The following is a 24,609-nucleotide window of genomic DNA, read 5'->3' as shown; positions in this document are numbered from 1 at the left end:
TACACCGATGAATGAATGATTGGAAATATGGATTCAACCAGAGAATTCGAGGATTGTCATCAGTGACATAATGGTTTCATTAAAGGATTGTTTCTAAGTTAATTGATGCTGAGAAAAAGGTAATTTCATATTGGGTGCGTAAGTGGTGTGACTAGTTTTAAGTTTGCATGAACTTCCAGCTAGGGGGCCTGGGAACTCTTTTCCCTGGTACCCGGGACAAAACCTAACCAAATTCCTAATTGGATCCCATCACTACAGTGGTTGGGAGGTTGGCTAACCCTTGGGATTGGATAGGGTTAGGCTGGACTGATGGATCCGTAAATCGAGACTCAGTTTCTGTTATTACGATAGATAAAGTAAATCCCGGATATTAATTGTTCTATGGATAGGAATGAACGGCTGTGCCTCTTGATGGGGAAAAAAGCGTTGATCCCAATGATCCAAGTGCAAGTTTCTTCCTTGATCTGACCAAGTATCTTTATAGATGCAGTCGGATCAGCTTGATCAGTAATGGTCTTGACTACGTTAAAGTAAAGAGTTATCCTGGTGGAATCGCCCGTGCTTTCCAGGTAAAGGAAGTTTTTCCGGGTTCGGTTTTGGAAAAACCGACGGATTAGTCTCTTGTCCGGATATCCGTGGTCGAGGCCCCGAGTGTGGGACCCTGCCCCACGCAAGAAGTGTTACTTCCACTGCTAGTACCCCGAATCCACCGTTGCGCGGTGGGAACAGGGATCTCACACTCAGGGTAATAGATTCTGAGGACAAAACCTATATCAGGTAGGGGGGATGTTAATCCCATTTTGGATTAACAAGTATGCTCCTCCAATTGAGGGCATTAATAAATGTCATGAAAAGGCACATTAAAAGTTGTACATTATGAGATATTGGCCACCCAAGGCCTTAGTTAAGTAATTTTTGGGCGCCCAACTGTGAATAAGGGCCAAATGTATATAAGGAATTTTCTCATAAAATGAATAGACACAATTCCCCTTTGTGCTATTAAGAGCTCTTCTTTGTGTCTTGAGAGAGAGAGATTTAGAGAGAGCATTCTAGCACTTGTGCCTCTTCTATGCTTGTATGTTTCATAATTGTGTGTGGGAAAGTGAGAGAGAGTGATTGCCCTATGCAATGGTGTGAGCAACTCTACAATGACAGCACGAAGGTGGATCTTGGAGGTTTGGAGCTTAACAAGTGAGCTTGGAGGCCTCAAGGGAATCAAGTTCAAAGCATTGGTAAGTTTCGTACAAAAGTTGTGTTCTATTGCTCTTCCTTTAGGTGAATTCATTGAGTTTCCTCTTGGGGGTGTGGTAGCCCATAACATCAAAGAGCACTAATTCTGGATATAAATGGTGTCTTAATCAGCTCCTTCAAGCATGGTGAATCAATTTCATGCTATACAATGTCCATGCAGCTTGTGGAGTATGGTGGTAGAGAAGACAAAGTCAGGGTAAGAAATGATGCAATATGTTTTCTGCAGTAGGCCACTGACAATTTTATTGTGTTCATATGGAGTTGTGCACAAGAAAAGCCAGTTAGTGATCTACTGAATGTTGCATTTCTAGTTCAAGCACAACAATTGAGTGACCACCTTCTCAGCCAGTCAAATTGTACACCATATGAGGATTTTGAGTGCACGCCAAGGACAAAAAAGCCAATTTTCTTCAAGCACTTGTTTGATTTTTGTGGCAACAATGTTTGACACGAGGAACATGGTAATAATGGATGATTCATCCTATAAGTGTTTCAGAAATCCTCATCACTGATGCATTATTATTACCAAGTTTCATGATCTTCCAAAGCAAGAGGTGCAAAATTATCTTATGGACAGGATGGTCCCATGGCTGTGGATGTGGCTATTGGCAGAATGCTGACCTACCTATGCACTTGAGAATGGAATTAACATAGCCCTAGACCTTGAGAGCCAAAGTGTTTACCATTTTTGTGTTGCAGACTCTTAACATGTTATTATAATTCAGAAACATGGATTATAGGTTGTTGCCTAGCATCTCTATATCGTTTTCTTTGCCCTAGTGCCGTCTCAAAGCTCGTTATCCCATGCGTTCATGTGGACGCTCTTATGTGGTTGTTCTAATGTCTGTGGTTTTGGAAAAGTGTTGGTGTTTGGCTTCTAGGTCTACTCACTTGGGCAGTTAGGGCTTTTAAGCCCTGTTCGTTTTGTTATAGTTTGGCACTTGGGGTTCTAAGCCCCATTTTTTTGTGAGTGATAAAGTATCAGATATTTGGTGTAGATGGGCTTGGCCCAAGGTGTTGCCCTTGTGGGCATAGCAGGGTCTTATAGTTTCAAGATCGCATAATGGTGACTCATTGCAATGGGAATTTACATCAACATTGTATCTCTATATTGTGCATATTTATTTAGTGAAGTTGTATTATAAATTGATGTTCACAGTGTTATAGCTATGTTGTATATGCTAGTTATCATATCACTAGCATACATGTACATCAACGTTGTATCTCTTTTTTTTTTTTTTTTTTTGAGGAAACACAGAGCTATAATACTGAGTATGAAAAAATCCCCAAAGTGCCAGTGGTGGCCTACTGAGGGGGCATACAAACTGTGCAGTGAGAGGCGAGAAGCCTATGAGCAGTCGGTGCTACATCACGGTGGATGATGTGATGTGTGCAATATGAACCACTGTGGGGGAGTGTACTCCCATCTAGCATGTCCTCCAACAATCCTGAAGAAGAGACCCGTGCGCCCCCAACGACGAATGAAGGTCTGGAGTCTGTCCTGAGCTGTCTGTGAAGGCCGACAGGAATCATCATACGTGGAACGCAGTGCACGGATAAGATCGAGCCAAATCAGGACTAGAGTATCACGTGTCGATTGCCGCGTGTGACTAAGGACATGGAGACAACGAGCTCTCCAAATGTTCCACATCGCAATCGCAGCAATCACCATAAAAACATCATCCCTATGCCAATGCTCCATGTGCAAGGCGTCAGGTGGAATCATACTGAGGTACCCCCTCCGATACCCCGTCGCCGTAAGCATAAGCACAGCATCAGTGCCCTCACCCTCAAAGAACACATGAGGTCCCGACCAAGGAAGGAGCCATAACACAGACCCCCAACTGAGGAAACCTGCATGCTGACCAGCTCTGCTGAGAAGAAGAGCCACTGCTCGCCAAACAGAGGAAGCCATAGGACACGACCAGAGGCAGTGGGCCTGAGACTCCTGAACCTGATGATCACAACATATACAAATGGGATCATGGCCCATCAAGGCACCCCAAGTGCCGACGGCAAGACCAGCATGAGCAGTCAACCAAAAAAAGAGAGTGATCCGCCGAGCAATCCTCAGCCTCCAAATAGATACCCAGTACTGTGCCAGGAAGGCATGAGAGAGACCTGCATGAAGCCAAGTGCCCGAACGCGTAGGTCTATGTAACTGTCGTCGAAGCAAGCAGTGCCTCCCAATCCAAACAGTATACCCGAAAAAGGAAGTATGCCTAGCGCCGGTCTCCACAGCAGGCCACTCCCATTCCCCGGGGTCCCAAGTCAGCTGCGAAAGAGGCCGTCCCTCCCAGATCCATAATCGCCAACGGGCAGCCATACCAATGTGAAAAGACGGGTCCACCTCCCGTCTTTTCCTGAAAGAGCCTACAACACGGATGGGAGTCCAGTCAGCCTGACGCAGCTCCTCTAGGCAACCCAAACCATGAAACTGTAATCTGACATGGCCAAAAGCATCTGGCATGCCCATAGGGATAAAAACCATAGGCCAATAACAATGGGAGCTCCAAACAAGAAAGGGTGTACCTGCAGTACCAAACATGCATAACCATCCTGAGTGCTCAGGCATCTCATGTAAACCCCGAATGGCACGATCCCAAAGCTCTGGAATAGCTGCATCAATCTCTGCAATCCGAGGCAGAATACCCCTGCCTATGGAGAACTCCTCCTCAATAAAATCAGCCGGAAGCTGCCGTGTCTGTGACCAAGCATGCATCGAAGCAGCCGGGCCGCTATCCCAAGCCGCCCAGTCAATGTGGGTCCTCTGGCCAAGCTGGCGACCCTCAGTATCCAACACATGGGGATTCCAGATCAAGGGCTGACGCTCAATCTCTGGCAGAGGGGCAGGAGAACGTCTATGCATGCCCTGTCTCATGGAGATCCATATCTGTAAAATGGAGCGCATGAAGGGTGCTAGATGAGCTGTACGCAGAGGAGAATCTGAAAAAATATAGCGTATACACGCAGCCCAAGTATGACCATCGCGGGTTCCCAACTGCGGGGTCACTGTGTGCAAAACCGATCTCAAAAGAAGCTTCCAAGTTTCATTGCCCGGAAACAAGGCGCGGACAATGAACTTGGTAAGCAAAGCACGACACTGCATCTCTGGATCAATAATGCCAAGGCCCCCCTCTGCAATGGGCCGGATAATCGTCTCCCAACGGACTCTAGCTCTAGTGTCAACAGTGCCATCACGGCCACTCCACAGGAAGTTGCGAATCAGGCGGCGAACCTGCCGCATCACTCCCGTATGAAGCATCCAGCAGGAAGCAATGTACCAAACAGATGCCAACAGTACCTGATTGGCCACAAGGACCCGCCCTGCAAGAGACAAGTGCTGGGAAGACCAGTGGCAGAGCTTTCTGCGAAGCGACTGCAAAACCGGCGCAAACTGCTGCTGGGGAGTGATATCCAGTCCAACCTGAAAACCCAGATAGCGACAGGACTGACCCCGCTACAACCATGTAAACCCCTCTGCCACACCCCAAGTTGGGACATCCTCAGAGCCAACCAGCATACCATATGACTTGTGCCAGTTAATGCGAGCACCACTAGCCAAGCAATAAACATCGAGAACTGAACGCGTCACATCAAGGACAGCAATGGCATAACGGACCATGAGCAAAGTATCATCAGCATACTCCTGATCAATCAGGTCACGCTCGCCTGTAAGTGGCAAGGTGACTCCCTGTATATCTCTCTGCCGGGCATGAAGAAAGTCAGAAAGTGCCTCTCCCACAAATAAGTACAAAAAGACTGCAAAGGGGCATCCCTGTCTCACAGAGCGAGAGATGTCAAAAGATCTGCCAACAAAACCCCCAATAGTCACTGCACTGGCTGCTGATCTGTAAAGTGCAGATACTCCAGTGATCCACTGCTGCGGAAACCCCATGCGAGCAAGAGTACCCTCTAGGAAGGACCAATCCACCCTATCGAATGCTTTCTCAAAATCAAGAAAAAGCAATGCTAGGGGAGTGCCAGTAGACTGAGCCCACTCTACCGCCTGATGGTAGCAAAAGATATTATCCAGGATACATCTGTCCTGGATAAAAGCAGTCTGTGATCCATGAATGATGTCTGGAAGAAAGGGCCTCACTCGCACTGCCAGCATGGAAGCTAATATCTTATATACCGTAGGAAGGAGAGTAATGGGGCGCCACTGACGCAGGAGCGTGCCATCCCCCCCCTTAGGTATAAGAGATATGAGCCCAGAGCAAAGAGACTGAGGCATGGTCCCAGAATCATAAATCTCCTGAAGCCCTCTCAGCAAGGGCCCTGAAACTGCATCCCAATGAGTAATGAAGAACTGTCTAGAGAGACCGTCATCCCCCGGGCAAGAAGCAGGGTCTAGAGCCTCTACCGCCTCACGTAACTCCTGGGCTGTGAACAAAGAGCAAAGGGAATGAGCCATGTCCGCAGTGACTGAGCGTCGCGTGTGGGACCATACAGTAGCTCTGGCCGCCTGAATGTCGTCTGTCAACGGATCAGCACTGAATAGATCAGCATAATAGACTGTAGCAATCTCCAGGACTCTATCTGGGTGAGTCTGTAAATGCCCATGGTCATCCAAAACTGCACGTAGAGCAGTCCCACAAGGTCGCTCTCTATGTGATGCAAAGAAGTCTTTGTTTATTCGGTCACCGAGCGCTACCCAACGAGCCGCAGTTGCGTGACCAGAGAACTCAGACCTCCTCTCTTGAACCGACCGGATCTCATCAAGCAACTGTGCATGTGTACCAGCATAATGTGCATCTCCTGGATGGGACTGCATGAGACGCTGCACCGATGCCAATGGTGCAAGCAAAGATCGCTCACGCTGGGCCGCCTCACGACGACAAGCGGAGGCGGTCTCCCGGCAAGAAAAATAGACTCCCTGATACAAGTGGCAAGGAACTCAGCATGTAGGTACTGCACTGCAGAGGACTGCGAAGTGGGATCGGCTCCCCAGATCTGAGCAACCGAAGCAGAAAGATCGCTACCAGAGAGTAGCCTGTCCGAAATGCGAGACCCTCGGCGAACTGCATGAGGCCGCTCAAAAGAAATAGTCAATGAGACAGGGCTATGATCCGACATCGAGGTGCCAGGCCAGATGCAAGTGGAGCCGCCCAGGAAGGAGGCCCAATTGCCAACATAAAATCTATCCAGTCTCTCCAGTAATCGGTCCTGCTGACGGCGTAGACCCCAAGAAAAGGCCAAGGAGCAAGGCAGGCGGGCAAAAGAAGGCGTATACCACGCGTCAACAGCTCGAATGCATAGAAGAAACCTCTCCCAAGCATCCTGCTCTGAAGGTGCGATAGAGGTCAACACAGGGGCGACCTCTGCCTGGAAGTCACGGGCAGACTCAATGTTGTTAAAGTCACCTCCAACAACCCATGAATCTACCGAGGAAAGCAGAGGACACAATGCATCCACTAAGAGGCTCCAGAAAGCTGAACGAGCTCTGGCAAGAGTCGGGGCATAAATCGACAAGAAGCCAATCCGAGAATCCGCAATCCTCACAATCACATACATCGCTCTACCAGGTACCAGAATACCATGCCGAAGTACCGAAGCCACAAAGGATGAGCTAACAGAAATGCAAACACCAAAACTGTGACCGGAGTCCCCAATGGACGGCGACTAGTAAGATCGGGACCCAGATCCCAGGAGGTGACCAAAGGGATGCGCCAGCTTATGCTCCTGAAGCAGCAAGATGTCTACAGATGGCGAAGTGGCGCTAGCAATCTCCCGCTTTAGTCGGGAAGCTCTGTTCCCAACTATCCTCGAAGTACATAAACCATTAACATTCCAAGAGAGTATATGCATAGCACCAAGGAGGAGGAAAAAAGCTGTATATCCGAATCAAACACCCACGAGCAAGGAGTCAGCGGACCCCAAACCATAGGTATAAGGCAACCACAACAGTGTACAGCCAACAAGCCGACCGAAGCAATACATCCCATGAAAGAGCATGTACAACTGTAAACATAGCATGTACAACTGTAAACATAGCATGTACAACTGTAAACATGAAAGAGCATGTACAACTGTAAACATAGCATGTACAACTGTAAACATAGCATGTACAACTGTAAACATGAAAGAGCATGTACAACTGTAAACATAGCATCAAAAAACATCATGTAATATAGCCAGCAAAAACGACTGCATCACAATCTCTGCCTCTTGGAAGAGGCTGTCTTCTCCAAAGCATCATCTTGTGGAGGTAAACAAGGAATCCTCATCCCCTCTGCAAAGAAGCGTACATCCCCGACGAGCCACTGACTAACCACAGTCTGCGCACATCGTAAGACTGAAGCCACCCTCTTGATTCCCCAAATCTGCATAGAGGATGGCATCGAGAAGGAGTCCTGTAAACATATAACCAGTGGCAAGCAGAAGCAAGACTCGGCATCCAACCACTCTAATGCACCACAGCAGCGTGGGAACAGAGAAGAGAGCCAGTCGGCGTCAAGACGGGCACCAAGCCAACCCTGCAACTGGGACAAAGTATGGGAGCGAACAAACTGTAACACACTCTCTTCTGACCAAACCTCAGAGCCTCCGAAGGGTAAGACAAAAGAGTGCATCGGACCTAAAGTGCCCAACGAACTGCAAACTAGCACTTACTCTCGCTGATGGCTGTAAGACATAGAGTCTGATCAAGAAAGGGCCTAAGCCATGGCCGCTGCATTCTGCACGCGTTGCACCCCAAGCTGGCGGGCTGAAGTCTAGAAATGCACGAGGCACTCTAGAAGGCAGAGGAGGAGGTAGTGGAGGTGGAAGAGGAAGCGAAGGGGGCGGAATGGAAACCGGGGGCGCAGGAAGAGCCAGAGGAGCAGGGGGTGGGGCATCAACCTGCATGGAAGCCAGCTGGGAAGCCCGAGGTGAAGGTAACAGAGGGGAGTGAGAGGACTGAAGACCTGCCACTGCAGGTGGAGTCTGCTGACCGTGATCTTGAGAAAACTGAGTGCCCTGAACTGAAGAGAGAGCCGGTGAAAGAGGTCTAGCCAGAGGGATTAGCAGAGTAGGTGGAACTGGAGGAACACGCCGCTCCCTCTGCTGGAAACTATGACGGCGCTGAACGGGCCTCCACTCGTCGACTGGAGCAGGAGCAGAAAGGGGTGGTGGACGACTCGAAGAAGGAACATCTGGCTGCATAGGAGTCTTCCCCTTGTGCTCCGGCTGGGCAGTGGCAGGACGCTGCTGACGAGGCGACGGGAGAGTGGGACACTGCCTAGCCAGGTGCCCCATCTCATGGCACCGAAGACACTGACCAGGTCGGCCAGTGACGAGGAGGCGCTGAGTAAAATGACAAGATCCTCTGCCTGTAACAAGAATAGAGTCCGGAATGGCAGAAGAAGCAAAAAGCTGCACACGAGGAGGACCTGCTGATAAACGGACGGAACCTGGAACAACAATCCCCAAGTCAGAGGCTAAGGCAATGACAAAGTCCTCCTGTACGAACTGACGGGGCAACGAAGGCAGAGAGAGCGTGAGCAGAAAGCGTGGAGCAATCTGTCTGGCCTCGAACTCGTCCTCAGTGAAGGAAGGGTACCAAGGTAAGATATACAAAGCACGCCCCCCAGCGAGGATAGGGACCACTGCGCAAATGGCAGCCACACAGAGGCTGCATCGGGGAGAGTAAGGCCATGAAGATCCCGCGTCCGAGATAGGAGACCTCCAGCACACGACCCTGGTGGGTACCCATAGCAGACTGCAAATGATCACGCAAGGCAGCACGGGTGATGGAGCGACCTGTGATGCGTCCAACAACTGCTCGTTCCCTGAAAATACGGCTCGAGGAGTCCGCTCCATCCATAACTCGGTCAGGAATCACAAACTGGCGAAGAGGTGGTGGGGGAGTCTCCTGGTGGAAACTCGAAACCGGCGAAGATGCCATGCCAGCAGGGGATCCACAGAAACGAGCTTGAGCGCACATGTCTCTCTTCTCTCTCTCTCTCTCTCCTCAACGTTGTATCTCTAGTTTAATTAGTTTATATATTGTGCATATTTATTTAGTGAAGTTGTATTATAAACTGATGATGTTCACAAAGTGTTATAGTTATGTTGTATATGCTAGTTATCATATCACTATGCTGATTAGCATACAACTAGCATACATGTACATGCAAGTTCGATGCAAGTTCGCATGCAAGTTCACATACAACTATGTTAATTAGCATATAACTATGCTAATTAGCATATAACTAGCATTTCCACATGCAAGTTCGCATACAACTATGTTAGTTAGCATATAACTATGCTAATTAGCATATAACTAGCATTTCCACATGCAAGTTAGAATACAACTATGTTAATTAGATAGCATACAACTATGCTAGTTAGCATACATGTATGCAAGTTTGCATGAGAGATTGTGTGTGAGAGACAGAGAACAAGAGAGATCGTGTATGGGTGTAGGTGTGTGTGTGTGTGTGTGAAAGAGAGAGAGAGAGAGAGAGAGAGAGAGAGTCGTGTGTGTATGTGCCCATTGGATAGAGAGAGAGAGAGGTGGTGTCTAGCATACAACACTAGTAGGCACCAAAGCACCTAATCATTGTCCCTTGGTCCTCAGTTTCTCTAAAAGAATACTTCACTACCCCCCAGCCACCCTAATGACCTCAGCTACTCTGCGTCAGTTTCTCTAAAAGAATACTTCACTACCCCCTAGCCACCCTAATGACCTCAGCTACTCTGCGTCAGTTTTCCTCTATGGTCAGCACTAATCTCAGTGTCTCTAGTTTATCAATTTAGAGACTCTCTTGACTCTCTAGCTAACAAAAACCAGCCTCAGCGACATAGAAAGGCTTAGAATCTACCTGCGATGTTATCCCTTTGTTTTCTTTCATAATTCTATCCTCTAGAAACCAAAGTGTCCTCCATTGTCAAATGGCTTCACAAACAAGTCTCAAAACCTTTTAGAACTAATCATTTGACCTCTATCTGAAAATATACTCTCTTGGGTGACTTAGACAAGTCACACTTTGTCTGTCTTCTGCATCCAAAATTAACACCAATTTTGACCCTTCTAAAAATGTCCTCTGTCAAATATAAACCCCCAGAAACCTTTCAAAAGTAGGTAGGATATCACCTTACTAGCTCTCTACTCTGAGTATTACTAGCTCACAACTGCATCCAAATGATACAAATCTACCCAACTACCCAAAGCTGACCTAGCTGATGTAGAATCATTGTTCTCTCAAATTGTTCTCTCAATCAGCTACACCATAGGGATCTCTAAGAATTTAAACACAACCATATCCAAGCCTTAGAAACAATCAGCTACACCATAGGGATCTCTAAGAATTTAAACAAACCAAATCTACCCAACTACCCAAAGCTGACCTAGCTGATGTAGAATCATTGTTCTCTCAATCAACTACACCATAGGGATCTCTAAGAATTTAAACACAACCATATCCAAGCCTTAGAAACAATCAACTGACCAAATGTGTCAGATTGCTACCTCTGACACACTATAAAATAGTAAGCCTTCTGTCTATCTGCTGACAGCCGACATCTCTGATTGTCAAACCAAACCTAGAAACACTTCTTACCCACTCTCACAAGTCAACTCAAGATCCCCTCACTCCAATCTAATGGTTATAATTTCCTGCTCTGACAGACCCAACTCTGTTGACAAAACTAAACTTACCCCAACTAGCTTCATCTTCACAACTTCTCAAATATAAACTCTCCTTAAACAGTTTACTTGAGTTGTGCTGCATTGATCATCTTAATACTTAGCACATGATTTTTGATCAATGTAACCTCATGGTTTCCATGCATGAAACTCATATACCCTTTCTAGAAATTCATGTGAAACAACCCAAGAGCTGCCACCAATTGTATCCAAAACAATGTCAATGGGACCCATATCCAATACAAGTAAATCAGCCTTGCAAGTATAATAATTTGTGAGAATCAACCTCACATCTTTGCATACCATTGTGAAATCCATCTTTGCTCCATTATCCATTTGAACTTCATGCCACAAAGATAAAGCTACCGGCTATAATTTGAGACTGCACATGGATTTGGTGTTAATAAATCTATGCGTGCTTCTAATATCAATCAAAACTTGTGCCACCCTTCCATTAATTTACACCTTTAACCTCAATGTATTTTCCCCTTTACAACCAACATAGGCATCACTTTTGAGATATTGCATAGGGTAGCCATATTGTCCTTATCATGATAAGCACACATAGGCAATGGTAACCCATCATCATAGTCAACATCTCCCCCAAGTCAAAAGGGAATTCACCATCCTTTTCTACATCTTCAACTTCATTTTTGTTATCTTCAAAACACTCCTCATATTCATCCACATCCTCCTTAATGTCTTCATGGTTGGCAAGGTTTGGTGAGAATCATACTTAGGGTCATCTTCTTGGCCTTACAAACCTTTGAATGATCCTTGTTCCATTTGTCACCACACTTGAAGCACAAACCTTTGTCCTTAAAATTATTAATACAATCTTCCCCAATAACCTCTCTTGGTGGATGCTCTCACATCAACTTGATTCCCATCAACATTTTGAGGGCGAGGAAAATAGTTACCAAATCTGAAATTTCTTCTTCCACGTCTTCCATAGATGGTTGGGAATCTAGGATTACCCGTGTCATAAGCAACTCCACTTTAAGATTTTCCCAAAGTTGAAGCACCAATATCAGCCCTAAACCCATGCCTTTCTCCGCCACTAGCATGTGTATACTTTGCCTCATAAATATCCACAAGAAACATGGCCTCCTTGATGGTTTCATGTCTTTGAGCATCCACATCAACCTTGACGCTGCTTTGTAGCCCTTTGATAAACTTCCTTAATTCGTACTTGTCACACTCAAGTCTTCCACATGAAGTGATAACTTCATGAACTTGTGCACATAATCCTTAACATTGCCTGTTTGAGTGAGATCATCCCATTTGTCCACCATCCTTGATCTGTTAAGGGATGAAACAAAGGTTCTCCTCATCCCATTTGTCCACCATCCTTGATCTGTTAAGGGATGAAACAAAGGTTCTCCTCATCACATTCTTGAAATCTTCCCAAGTGGTGATCAAATAGCCATGAGCATTTCTCCACCATCCTTGATCTATTAAGGGATGAAACAAAGGTTCTCCTCATCACATTCTTGAGTGAGATCATCCCATTTCTCCACATCCTTGATCTATTAAGGGATGAAACAAAGGTTCTCCTCATCACATTCTTAAGTGAGATCATCCCATTTCTCCACCATCCTTGATCTATTAAGGGATGAAACAAAGGTTCTCCTCGTCACATTCTTGAAATCTTCCCAAGTGGTGATCAAATAGCCATGAGCATTCAAGTGCTACCGCCATGCATGGACATAACCTTCTAGATGCAAAGTAGAAAACAAGAACTTGGACCGATCACTACGAGGGATAATTTCAAAGTAAAGCTCCATCTTGTCAATCCATTCTTCAAACTCCTCATTGGTTAATCCTTCACCCTTGAACTTAGTAAAAGTCAACTTGTCCTTAAATCGCTTAAACTCATCTTTATCACCACCTCAACGATGAACATGCGGTCTATGCTCAAATGGTCTAACATGATTGCCCCCGAACCCATTGAAGTGATGAGGTCTACTATGATTAGGTTCCATCCCATTAAAATGATGACCGATCTCCTCAAAGTGATGACCACTCATGTGTGAAGGATGATGACCCATCTCATCAAAGTGATGACCACTCATGTGTGGATGATTCCGATTTCCTTTCACTCTTGATTCATCCAAAACTATGCCTTTTCTTTTGTCTATTCACTATTGATTCATCCAAAACTATGCCTTTGCTTTTGTCCACATTTCTCCCTTGCATTGATGAAACCCCATTCATAGGACCATGCATAGTCATATCAGGCATACTTGTTCCACCTTGATGCATCATTGGCGGAGGCAACTTGTCCTTTCTAAGAATAGAACCATGATTCCCATCAATATGGTGGATACTAGCTTGAGGATTATGCAATGCATTTACATATGAAGGTTCCACAGAATACCCATAAGCTTGTGGCCTCATTGGTGGAAAAGTATTTGGTGCATATGGATGCAACATAGGTCCACCATAAGATTTTTTGCCTTTATCCACATCTTTCCTCAAGCTTGTGATCCCATTATGCAACTTCTTGCTTGTACACTCAAACCTCTCCCACCATGAACTAAAATCTTTGGTCCATCCTTTCAATCATAGTTTCCATGAGATACATCATGTTGTTCACGTTCATGTCCTTGCCTTCTTAAGATATTGGTGGAACATTAGCCTCTTTACGCACCGCTTCATTGATATTTCCACTAATTTATTCTTGCATTTCTCCTTGAGCATCCTAACTTGCTTCTTGTCTTATGGAAGTGCCATGATTCCCTAATTTAACACAGTGTGCACAATAAAGTAGTGGCCTTGCCCTTAACTGCGGGCATTTGGTAGTACTGTGATTCAATCTGCACATGGAATACCACACCAATTCTCTACGGGGGTAAAGATGGGTATTTTATGCCCATGCCTAGATGTCTCTTTGCCCTCCTTTAGCTTCAATTTATCTAGTATTGCATTACTAAGCTCTTCCAGAGTCATGTTTCCAACTTTCTTGCTCTGAATTCCAATCTCTTGGTGACTCGAAACACGTGAAGTCGTTGTTGCCGAAGATATTCTAACATCTTCCGATTGTGGAAATTCTAGCATATTATCTTCATATTCAATTGCCAATTTGCAACAAGCATCTAGAGTAGTTGGTTGGGCTAATACTAGATAATTATGCATCTTGTGGTCTCTAACTCCTCTCCAAAAGCAAGGCAATAACTGATCATCAATTAGAATCTCCCATAGTTTGTACCTTGAATTTAAGTGCTTTAGTAGAGACACATAGTCTCTCATCGACTCCATCTGCCACTTCTGGCAAAGCTAGGCACAAACACATTCTTGAGTCGTGTGAAGTTAACCTTATCCTCGGGTTTGAGGGTTTGGAACCACTGATCCACTTTCCCTTTTAGGGTCAATGAGAAAGCTTGAATCATTGTTACATATTCACTAATAACTGGCCCACAGGTTTCGCATGTGGATTCAAAAGTCTCTACATGTTGAATAGGATCCCCATTCCCATGGAATTTTCGAACGAGCTTGGAAATGATGTGTGGTTTCATTTAGGAGCGTCAGAATTCTAGAGTAGTGCCTAGCTCCTCGACCATTCCTCGTCCCATTTCCATACCCATACTCAATAGATTCGTCCTTGTGGCTACATTAAGATTGATGGTTGGATCCACCCTTGGTCTTTGAGGAATTGCTTCCCCCCCACCTAGACCTCTTTCTCTTCCTATGTTGGCTCTTCTAGGAATCTCTGATCTATGGGATGGTCTTGCCACTTCATAAGTCGCTTCTTGATGCCTTTGCATAATTAAGAGTTCCATGTCCTGTAGGAACATACGATGTTTGATCATTTTCTCGATGTCCTTTTTGGTGTACAAGTAGGCTTCCACTTTTCTCGATGTCCTTTTTGGTGTACAGGCAGGCTTCCACTTTTCTCGCCACTCTTGGTAGGTTATCCTCTTCTTCTAGGTTTACAAACCCTTCCTCCGCTCTAGGCTCTTCATTTATGGGTTCTAAGTTTGGAATTCCTCACTCACTTCTTCCCATGACTATTTCCGGCTCTTTACCCCGTGATTGGGGTAAGTTTACGCTTCCCATCTCCTTTTGTTTGGCTCTTTCCCTTTGAGTATCGAGCTCTTGTTTCCTTAAGCTCAACTCTCATAGTTGTCGTTCCACCTCGATCCTTTTCAGATCTAACTCTACTTCCTCTGAGGTCAGGAAGAAAACTTGACCGGCTTTCCATGTCTCTTCTCATTTGGGAAGTGCTCATGTTTGACAACCTTCGAATTTGAAGTTTAGATAGGTACTTCTTGGACCAAGTCTAGCATTGGTTGACGGACCCATGCTCGCAAATTGCGCTTCTTTGTCATTGTTGGTTTGGAGACCGAAAAATCCCCGGACTATATTAATGATACCGCTCGATTTGGTTAGAGAGGGTGGTTTCTTCTCTTCCCCAAACCTAGAGTATTGCAACCCTTCTTCCATGGATTCTTCACTACTAGTTTCAACATTGGTCAAATTCCTTAAGACACTCAATTAAGTACTTTACTGAGTGGCTTGAACCCACACTTTTTTGATAGGAATATCCTGGGTGATTCGATGCACCATCGTCACCACAGGAGTGAGGTCATCTCCGATGAGCTTTCCAGACCTCAAGTGCATGTATATATGATTTGATAAGCTATTTTGCTCTCCCATTTAAATTTTGGTTAGATTTTGTCGACTTGTTTCTGAGGTCGTGAGATTACAGAGAACCGTTCACGGCATCATGAAGTGTAAAAAAATAGTTTAGGTCGTGAACGCTTTTTTGCACTTTCATGTGTTTAAATGTTTTTGCTTTTGGACTTACAATTCCATGTTACCTTGTTATGATTTTCAATTTTCTTACCCTTAATCTGACTATACCAAGTTCATGAGTTTGATTTGATCAAGGCATGAAATTACAAAAAAAGTTCACACCATGAAGAGATAAGGTTTCACATCATGAAAATCAATTAGTTCACGTCGTGAACTAAAAATGATTCATAATGTGAAGGATTCTAAAACGGTTCACGTCGTGAACAAAAAATGGTTCACGACGCCATGAAGTGCTCTAAAATAGTTCACATCGTGAACGATTTTCTGCACGTTCATGATTTTTAAGTTTGTTAAACCTCGTGGTGTGAGAGGTGTCAGGATAAGGATCCCTATTTTTGGCAAGGTAATCGTATGAATTGCGGCATTAATCGTGGCGTTGATGCCTAGAGCAGTTCACGGCATGAAGTTATACGAAACGCTTCACATCATGAACGATTTTCTTGCAGTTTCACATGGGAACTTCTCGCGTCGACTAAAGTGATTTTGGGTGAAAAATACTTATCCAACTATTTTCAAAATGATTTTGCCACGCCTAAGGAGTATAATACAAGTTCAAGGCACAGTCAATGGCTCCTTATTTTTTTAATTTTTGAAAAGAAGAAAAAACAAAACACCAATGTGCTCGTTCACGTTGATGATTCAAGTGATGCAAACATCAAATTTAACTAGAAAAAACAGTGCAGCTCTCTTCCATGACCACTCCACCACACAAATACACAACAAACACAACCAATTTTTCACTTCCACACAAATCTTATCCATTCATTTCCTACACAATGCACTACCAGAATGTAAAGGCAATCATGAATCTTATGTAATGGGAATTGAAACTCCAAGAGGAAGAAAGAAACAAAGGTGTTTCCTCGACAGCGGCGCCAAAAATGTTATAGGCTACCACACCTCCAAGAGGGAACCCAATGCATTCACCTAAAGGACGAGCAATAGAATACAACTGTCATAGGGCACTTACCAATGCTTCGAACTTGAGTCTCTTGAGGCCTCCAAGCTCACTTGTTAAGCTCCAAACCTCAAAGCTCCACCTCCACTCTATCACCGTAGAGTCGCTTGCACCATCGCATAAGGCAATCACTCTCTCTCACTCTCCCACACACGCAGGAAACATACAAGAATAGAAGAGGCACAAGTGCTAGAATACTCTCTCTCAAGACACAAAGAAGAGCTCTCAATAGCACAAAGGGGATTGTCTCTATTCATTATGAGAAAATGCCTTATATACATTTGGCCATTATTCACACTTGGGCGCCCAAAACTTACTTAACTAAGGACTTGGGTGGCCAATATCTCATAATGTACAACTTTTATAGTGCCTTTTCATGCCACTTATTAATGTCCTCAATTGAAGGAGAATACTTTTGTTAATCCAAAATGGGATTAACATTTAATCTTCCACCCATGGAGCGAGAGTCCTCGTCAAATCAGGAGGGGGGAAGCTAGTGGAAGGAAGCTCTCTCTCTATTTTCTCAATAAGTTCGCGTCCGCAGGTGTTTGTGGTAGGGGGCCTCCGCCCTTCTTTTAGTTCTGGGATACTACTTTACCTATACAATTTTCTCCACATTTTTTGTAGTCTTGGGATGCTGCTTGACCTCCAATATAGAAAGTAAAGCCTTGCGGGTGTGCTCATCACAAACTGTGACTGATACCTCTAGGTTCAGTAGAGGTATTTTTCTTGGCATGAAGGGATGTTTGGGAATCTTGTCCAAGCGCCACATTATAGTACCCCAAAGTATGTGCATTAACCCGCTTGACTAACAATCTATGTGCATTAAACTCTTGGGGGGTTCACCTTAAAATATGTAAGTGTAACACACGTGAGTCAATCAGGAGGGGTATATTAATTAAAAAAATTTACAGAACTACATTTACATGAAGGGTTTGTTAAACCAATTTGGAAAAAAACCATAAGTTTATGAAGAAAAAGGGGTCGTTTTATTTATAAAAGTATGTAAGTGTAAGGGATTTTTAAAATACCCATTGAATGCACGTGATACATAAAATTTCTTAGTGGTGAATCCCCCAAGATTAAATCCCTTGACCAGTTGATTGCAATACAAAGACATGGGGGCTGTCATATAGCTAATGTACAACCGAGCTTTAAATATCATCTCTTATGCACCAGCCAAAATTAATGCACTGAATTTATAACAAGTGATACTACAGCATGAGAACATTCCAAGCTTAAGGACTTTGTGGACATGGGGACTTTCAGCCCTTTATGGACATGAAACTATAATAGCACCATTATGCAAATTAGTGAATTGCCTTAAATATCATGCATTACAACAATGATTACATAAAAGAAAGTACATTCCAAGATAGCAAAAATTAAAGAGTTTCACCACTGTGGGCAATATGAACTAGGGCGTATAATGGCAACCAAGTAGAATAGTTGGTGCATGGAAAAAATAGATAGAACACATGAACTACAAGGCTATCTTGGGACAAATAGATGTCTCTGCCCGGCAGAGAATGGAGTCAAAGTTTCTTGCATGCACAAGCTTTGGAAATTTTCATCGATGAACAAGGCTTAGCTTTGGGTGATATACCTTTCACTTTCTTTTTCGGAGTTACCCGATTTGTTGAATAGTTGTGTGCCTTTTTCCTTGACATTCTTTATATGACTTTTTCCAAAGTAGAGTTATCCTATGCATCTTGCCTCACTAATTTCATTCAAAGGTTCTACGAGATCGCACCCATTGACACTCACAGGATCTAACACAATCTTATTTATGTATGTAGAAAGAAGCCTCTAGCTTCTTTGACTCATCATCTAAAGCACATTCACTATCTGAGATATTCGAAGGTTCTACTAGATTGCACATGATGACACTCGCACGATCCAACATAGGACCTTATTTGAGTATGTAGAAGACTCCATCTTCTTTGACTCACGATCCAAAGCACGTTGACTATCTCCATTAGAGTAAATATTGGCCTTTTTCTCCAATACTACTCAAAATTCCCTAACAGCAAGGGAATGCTTGTCTTCACCTCCCTTTTTGATTCTACATTTGGCTAGTATAGTGCTACTGAGCTCGATTTCTTGAAGAAAAAGATGTGGATTTTTTTTTTGGATCAGGTACCCCTTGAGGCCTCTGCAGAACAGAGAGAAGAAACATAGATTACCTATGCTCACTACCATAATATATGCTAACTTGCATATAGTTATCATTGTTTTACATGTTAATTAGAACACCCATATGCGTACAAGCATAGTTCTATGCTAAAAATAATAATAACCATACTAGAACACTCATATGCTAACAAGCGTACTCATATTATAATTAGCATAGATAGTTGTATGCTAACAAAAAAATGACTATACTAGTTAGCATATTCTATGTTAACTATATATGCTAACTAGCGTAGAATATGCTTACTAGCATAGTTACCATAGTTTGCTATGATAATTAGGATAGCCATATGCTAACAAGCATACTCAGATGCTAATTAGCATAGTTATATGCTAATAAAAAACTTATTAGATACTAATTAACACAGGCTAATTGTGTGCTAACTAGCATAGTATATGCTTGTTAGCATATAGTTAGCATAGTCTTCTATGCTAGCTAAAATAGCTATATGCTAACCAGAAGAGTCATATGCTAACTAAAATAGCATAGATATGCTAACTAGAAGACTCATATGCTAATTAGCATTGTTGTAAATTCCAAGTCTTATCTACTAGCTAAAATAGCTTATGCTAACCAGAAGGGTCATATGCTAATTAGCATAGTTGTATGCTAAGTAAAAGCTATGCACACCTCTTAACATAAATTAAGCTAGGTATATGGTAACAAGGATTGTCATATGCTAATTAACACTGTTGTATGTTAATTAGTATATGATAAAAAAGGATTGTTAATTAATAGCTTAACGATGGTAAAAAACATATAACCAGCATAGCATATGTTGATTAGCAACAAACTAACATAAACAATGCTAATTAACATAGTAATAACATATAGTTAATGCATTATGCTAGCCACTCATTATAGCAAGTTTGCTAAATAGCCAAGGATATATGTATTACTAAACATAAACCACGAGCTAATGTCACTCAAAAAAGTACAAGGGTGTAACCTGATATCCAAATGACATTTATAACAGCACTTTGTGGAATCACATAATCACAGTTTTCTTCTCTACATTGTGCACCTTCTGAGGTGCAAATAGTTGCAAAACACATGGAATGGTATACATGGTTGCACGATAGTGAGACCAGTGTGAAATTTTTATTAGCATCCAAAAATACACCACAACAAGTCTGCACATTAACCTGGGAGAGTAAGATTTTCCATGCTCTTACTTCCGTAGGATGGCGCACTAGGAAAGAGGAAAGCCCTAGTGCTTGCCTAAACTTTGTTTAGCATGTCGTGAATGAGGACACACTGCCCTACTAGATTCTTCTCTCGACTTTATAATGCACCTCCAACTTAGTTTGCAAAACATATCTATGTGAGAAATGTACCAGTGTGAATCTATAGAAAAACAAATCATGTACAACAAAAAATAGAAGACTATTTACCTCTATCATAGAGATGTTCCCAGTTCATTTGAACCCCCTCCAATCATCTCCAAAGTTCCTGGTTGTGTTGATATTTTCACTACAAGGTTGGATTTGTCAATCAAATCTTTGAGGCAAGGATGCCATCGTCTCTTTTGCAACTTGAATCTCCAATCTCAATGCTGACAGGAAAGTACCTACTCTCTCTACAGTCATCTACTTTAGCTTTGCATCCTCCTCATAGACTGCTTTTGACAAAAGTGGCACATTTTATTTCTTTCGAGGTAAAATTTTGAGCATCCATGGTTGTAAAATAGTTTTTAGATCATGTTTTCAAGTTGCATGGAGTGTCCTAACAAATTGTTAGTGTGATTAGGATGTGAAGATTATGAGTTCATTTTGAGGACATTGTTTGAGATCATGGGGACTATTTTGACACCTAGCACCGCCTATCACCCAGAAATCGATGAACAAACTGAGAGGTTGAACAAGTGTGTGGAAACTTACTTGAGACACTATTTCCATGATATTCAAGGTGTTTGGGATGAGCGGTTGTTGCTTTCTGAGTTTTCTCATACTATAAGTATGCATCATGAGAGCTTTGGCATGTCACCTTTTGAGGCACTCTATGGGTACAAAGTGAATATGCCAATGATGGTTAAAAAGCAAGAGGGGGTGAATCATAATGCAAAAGAGGAGATGGAAAAGCTGGATGCACTCTTGCAACAATGAAAAACTAATATGAAGCAAGCTCAAGAAAGAGTGAAACATTATGCTAATGCTCATCGGAGGCCATTGGATTTCATCAAGTGTGATTAGGTATTCTTGAGGATTCCCAAAACAAGATATGGTTCTCTCAAGGACAACACAAATACCAAGTTAGCTCATCGCTACTATGGGCCATACAATGTGGTGAGGCGTGTTGGTGAAATTGCTTATCAATTGGCACTTCCATTAACCTCAAAGATTCATGATGTGTTCCATGTGTCATACTCAAATATTACCTTGGAAGATGAATCACCTCTAGTGAATAAGGAGGAGATGATTGAGTATAGGTCGGAAGCAATTTTTGGTACAAGAGAAAGAGTTTTTCGCAACTGTACATTAGTGGAATACTTGATCAAATGGTTAGGGCTACCTAAGAAAGAAGCTTCTTGGAAATCCTCCTGTACATTGGAAGTATTTTAAGGGTTATTGGATGCATTTTGGAACTCCAAGGAGGGTCAAGAATAGTTAATTAACTTGCTAGAAATTCACGTAAATTCACCGTGAACATCCCTACACCCTTGGAAATTGGATGCATAATGTTAGGAAGCTACTCAAGGTTTTCAGCCATTATGGAGGTAGATGTCATGGCTTGTTTTGAGGGTTTATTGACTATTTTATATCCATATACATGCAATTTTGGCTTCCCATATATTATGTGAGCATGAGCTTCATATTTGACATGTGTCCACTAACATATACTCCATCCATGTGGATTGTGGTTGTACATATCAATGGTTTCGAGGATGAAACCTTTTGGGTGGGGATGGTTTGTAACAAAGTGTAATTGTCTTATATGAATAATGGGCCCAAGGACAATGGACCATTCCCATGGACAACACTTATGATAGTGTGAAAAGGGTGGTCATGTATATATGTCAAATAGGCCATATTTGAGGTACCTTTTGATAACCAACAATATAATACAAGCCAATTGCTCTCTTCTTTCTCTAAACCTAGGCTAATCTTCCTAATCTAGGTGAATCCAAGTCTAATTGGTTAATCCAAGGCTAATCTAGAAGCTCCTATCTTTCAATATTCTTCTAACTTGAATATTGCGCATGGTAAATAACACTTGACCCATCATGTGTAACATATGCCATTGAGGGAATGAAATGGGTTAAAAGATGATGTTTTTAGGGACTATAAATTTATCATGAGTGAAATAAATAGTATCTAAAAATATTATATTAAAAATTTCCAAAACAACCTTAGGTCCAACTATGTTACATTCTTAGAAATAGACATCTTAGTAAGATGTCTCTTTTTAGTGAGAGACTTCTTATTTGTACATATAGCCATTAAGATGAATTGTGTTGCATATTCTTTTTAGATGTCTCTTTTTAGTGAGAGACTTCTTATTTGTACATATAGCCATAAAGATGAATTGTGTTACATATTCTTTTTTCATGTGGCATGAGTGTCAAAAATATAAAATATAAAAAACTTATATTAAGTTGTATCCATCTCAATTTCTTTTAGGGGAAATATGTAAGAAGATCCATGTTATCTAGATTTATAGACTTTCCTTATAGACCTATTTTCGAAGCCATATTTTTCACCAAGCATCATTCAAGTAAATTTTTTTCTAAAAGACTAGTATGTGGCCAATTAGGTGATAGCCCAAGTTGTGAAGGTATATGCCTAAGACTAGGAGGTCCTTAGTTCAAACCTGATAATGTTTTCCTCAATGACATCGCCTACAAGTGAATAAAAGGTGCCTACTGTGGGTGGTGAAAAATGGCAACTATGAGGGGATCTTGGACTTAAAGCTAGTTTTTTTAAAAACCAATATATTGTTAATAATTATTAAAAAAACATCCTTGGTCTTTGATTACAATCATTTTAAGAATAATTCATGCAAGAGTTTAGCTTCTAGATGCTCTAAGGTTCTTGGTTCTTAGGCTTAGTTTGATTTTACAACATGTTTAGGAATGACTTACTCTATATTGTAGCATATAGGGGCCCTAATATTCTATTGTTGGAAAACAACTTTGAGTATTTATATCATGTTTTAAGCTAAGGACTAGCATGCCCTTAGAATGCCACCCATAGACATGAACATAGAAACACTTGTCATTAGCTTATCTCTCATAGTTCTTAGAGTAGTTTGATACCCACCTAAGGCATTACCTTGGAAAGTGGCTAGGATCATGACAACAACCAATTACTACCTTATGAGGAGTTAGCATACTATAAGACTGATGTGCCATAGCATACCCACTAAAAACTCTATATGCACCATAATTTTTTGAGTAGGAATTACCATACCCTCACTAGCTGTTGTCTCAAATAAGTTTGTGTATTTCATTTCTATTTTGCTTTATCTACGTGAGAAAATGGTACCTATAATACTTTTAATGTTCCCAATACCAAACTATTGTGGCAAGATAGTGAGCGCACTACTAGGCATGCATTAGATGTATGAAGTGGATGAGATTTTAGGAAAGTGCATGGGATTCTAAGAATTCCCCATAATGAACATGATTTGAATGTGTGACTTCCTTGACTGACATGAGTGGGTGAGTCAATGTGGTTGGTTATGAGAGCTTCCACATCATGTGGAATTTGTTGAAGATCTTGAAATTAAGTAAAGATGTGGATTTTGTTAAAAATCTTGAAAGTAATTTGTGTAGTGTGTTGCATTTTTATTTTTGAATTTTTGATTGTAGGAAGCCCTTCTTCAAGAAGAAAACAATCTTCTCAAACTAGAGGTAAGAAGTTATGATTCACTGTTTGACAAAGTTGTGTGATGAAGAAACTTAGGTGATCTTATGAAGGTTCTATTGACATAGCTTTCCAAGGCTATTTCTATAAGGGACAATGTTTCCTTATTGGGTGTGAGCACTCATACCATCCAAGAGTGTTCAAGTGACAACTTATCCTCCACCCACTCTATAGAAATAGTAGTTGCTAAATCAACCCAAGAATCTCCAAAATCAATCCAAGAAGATGATGTGACTTCTCTGTATCTTGGGTACGTATGTCTTCTACCTGTATTTTGAAGACTTCAATTAATAAAATCTAATATAGTAATGAACCATGTTTCTAAACATCTCCATTATTTCCATGCTCACAAGTCGAAAAAGCTAATGAACCATGTTTCTAACATCTCACCATTATTTCCATGGTCCTAGGTCGGAGTTGTTTCCATCCAATGTGGAGTAATACGACGTGCTATCCTTCTCATAGATGTAATGCCATCCAAGCTACACAAAGCGTCCAAAATGTGTAGATATGGACTAGAATATTCTTCTTGAAGGATATTCTTCTAGTATGTGACTACTCTTATTAAAGCTTTATTAACTACCTCTATTTGATGTGATGGATTATTTTGGTGATTCCATGTTCCCACATGTTAATGAGTAAGATAAAATATAGCTACTTTTCCCACATATTAATTAGCGAGTAAGATAAAATATAGCTACTTTTTTTCTAACCTCTTCTTTATCATACCTTATGCAAGGACATTGAGAGACTTCTAGGAAAGCCTTAATCAAATGATATTGTTAATAATAGAGGGATTCAAGGGTAGAGACTAAATATTGCATTGTTGTTTTGTCAATAATAAAGGGATTCAAGAGTAGACACTAGATATTTCATCTTTGTTTTGTTTGCA

The 24,609-nt window shown here is 42.2% G+C and overlaps 1 protein-coding gene across 2 annotated transcripts in view; it reads left to right on the top strand.

Moving 5' to 3' along the window:
- The window catches only part of LOC147626619 (MADS-box transcription factor 23-like), a 92,076-nt gene extending 67,730 nt beyond the window's left edge, over positions 1–24,346 (top strand). For both annotated transcript variants that reach the window (XM_086816966.1, XM_086816965.1), the window contains exons 6-8: positions 23,663–23,704; positions 23,786–23,967; positions 24,128–24,346. In XM_086816966.1, coding sequence (XP_086673092.1) covers positions 23,663–23,704; positions 23,786–23,967; positions 24,128–24,158 — 255 coding nt within the window. In that variant the 3' untranslated portion in view covers positions 24,159–24,346. The remainder of the gene's footprint in view (positions 1–23,662; positions 23,705–23,785; positions 23,968–24,127) is intronic.
- The last annotated feature ends 263 nt before the right edge of the window (positions 24,347–24,609 follow it).

Source organism: Cibotium barometz, chromosome 22, assembly GCF_041138505.1.
Source record: "Cibotium barometz isolate CiBa-2024 chromosome 22, ASM4113850v1, whole genome shotgun sequence".
Lineage (NCBI taxonomy): Eukaryota > Viridiplantae > Streptophyta > Polypodiopsida > Cyatheales > Cibotiaceae > Cibotium > Cibotium barometz.
The sequence above is the reverse complement of the archived record's forward strand: the minus strand, read 5'-3'. Positions and strand labels throughout refer to the sequence as shown.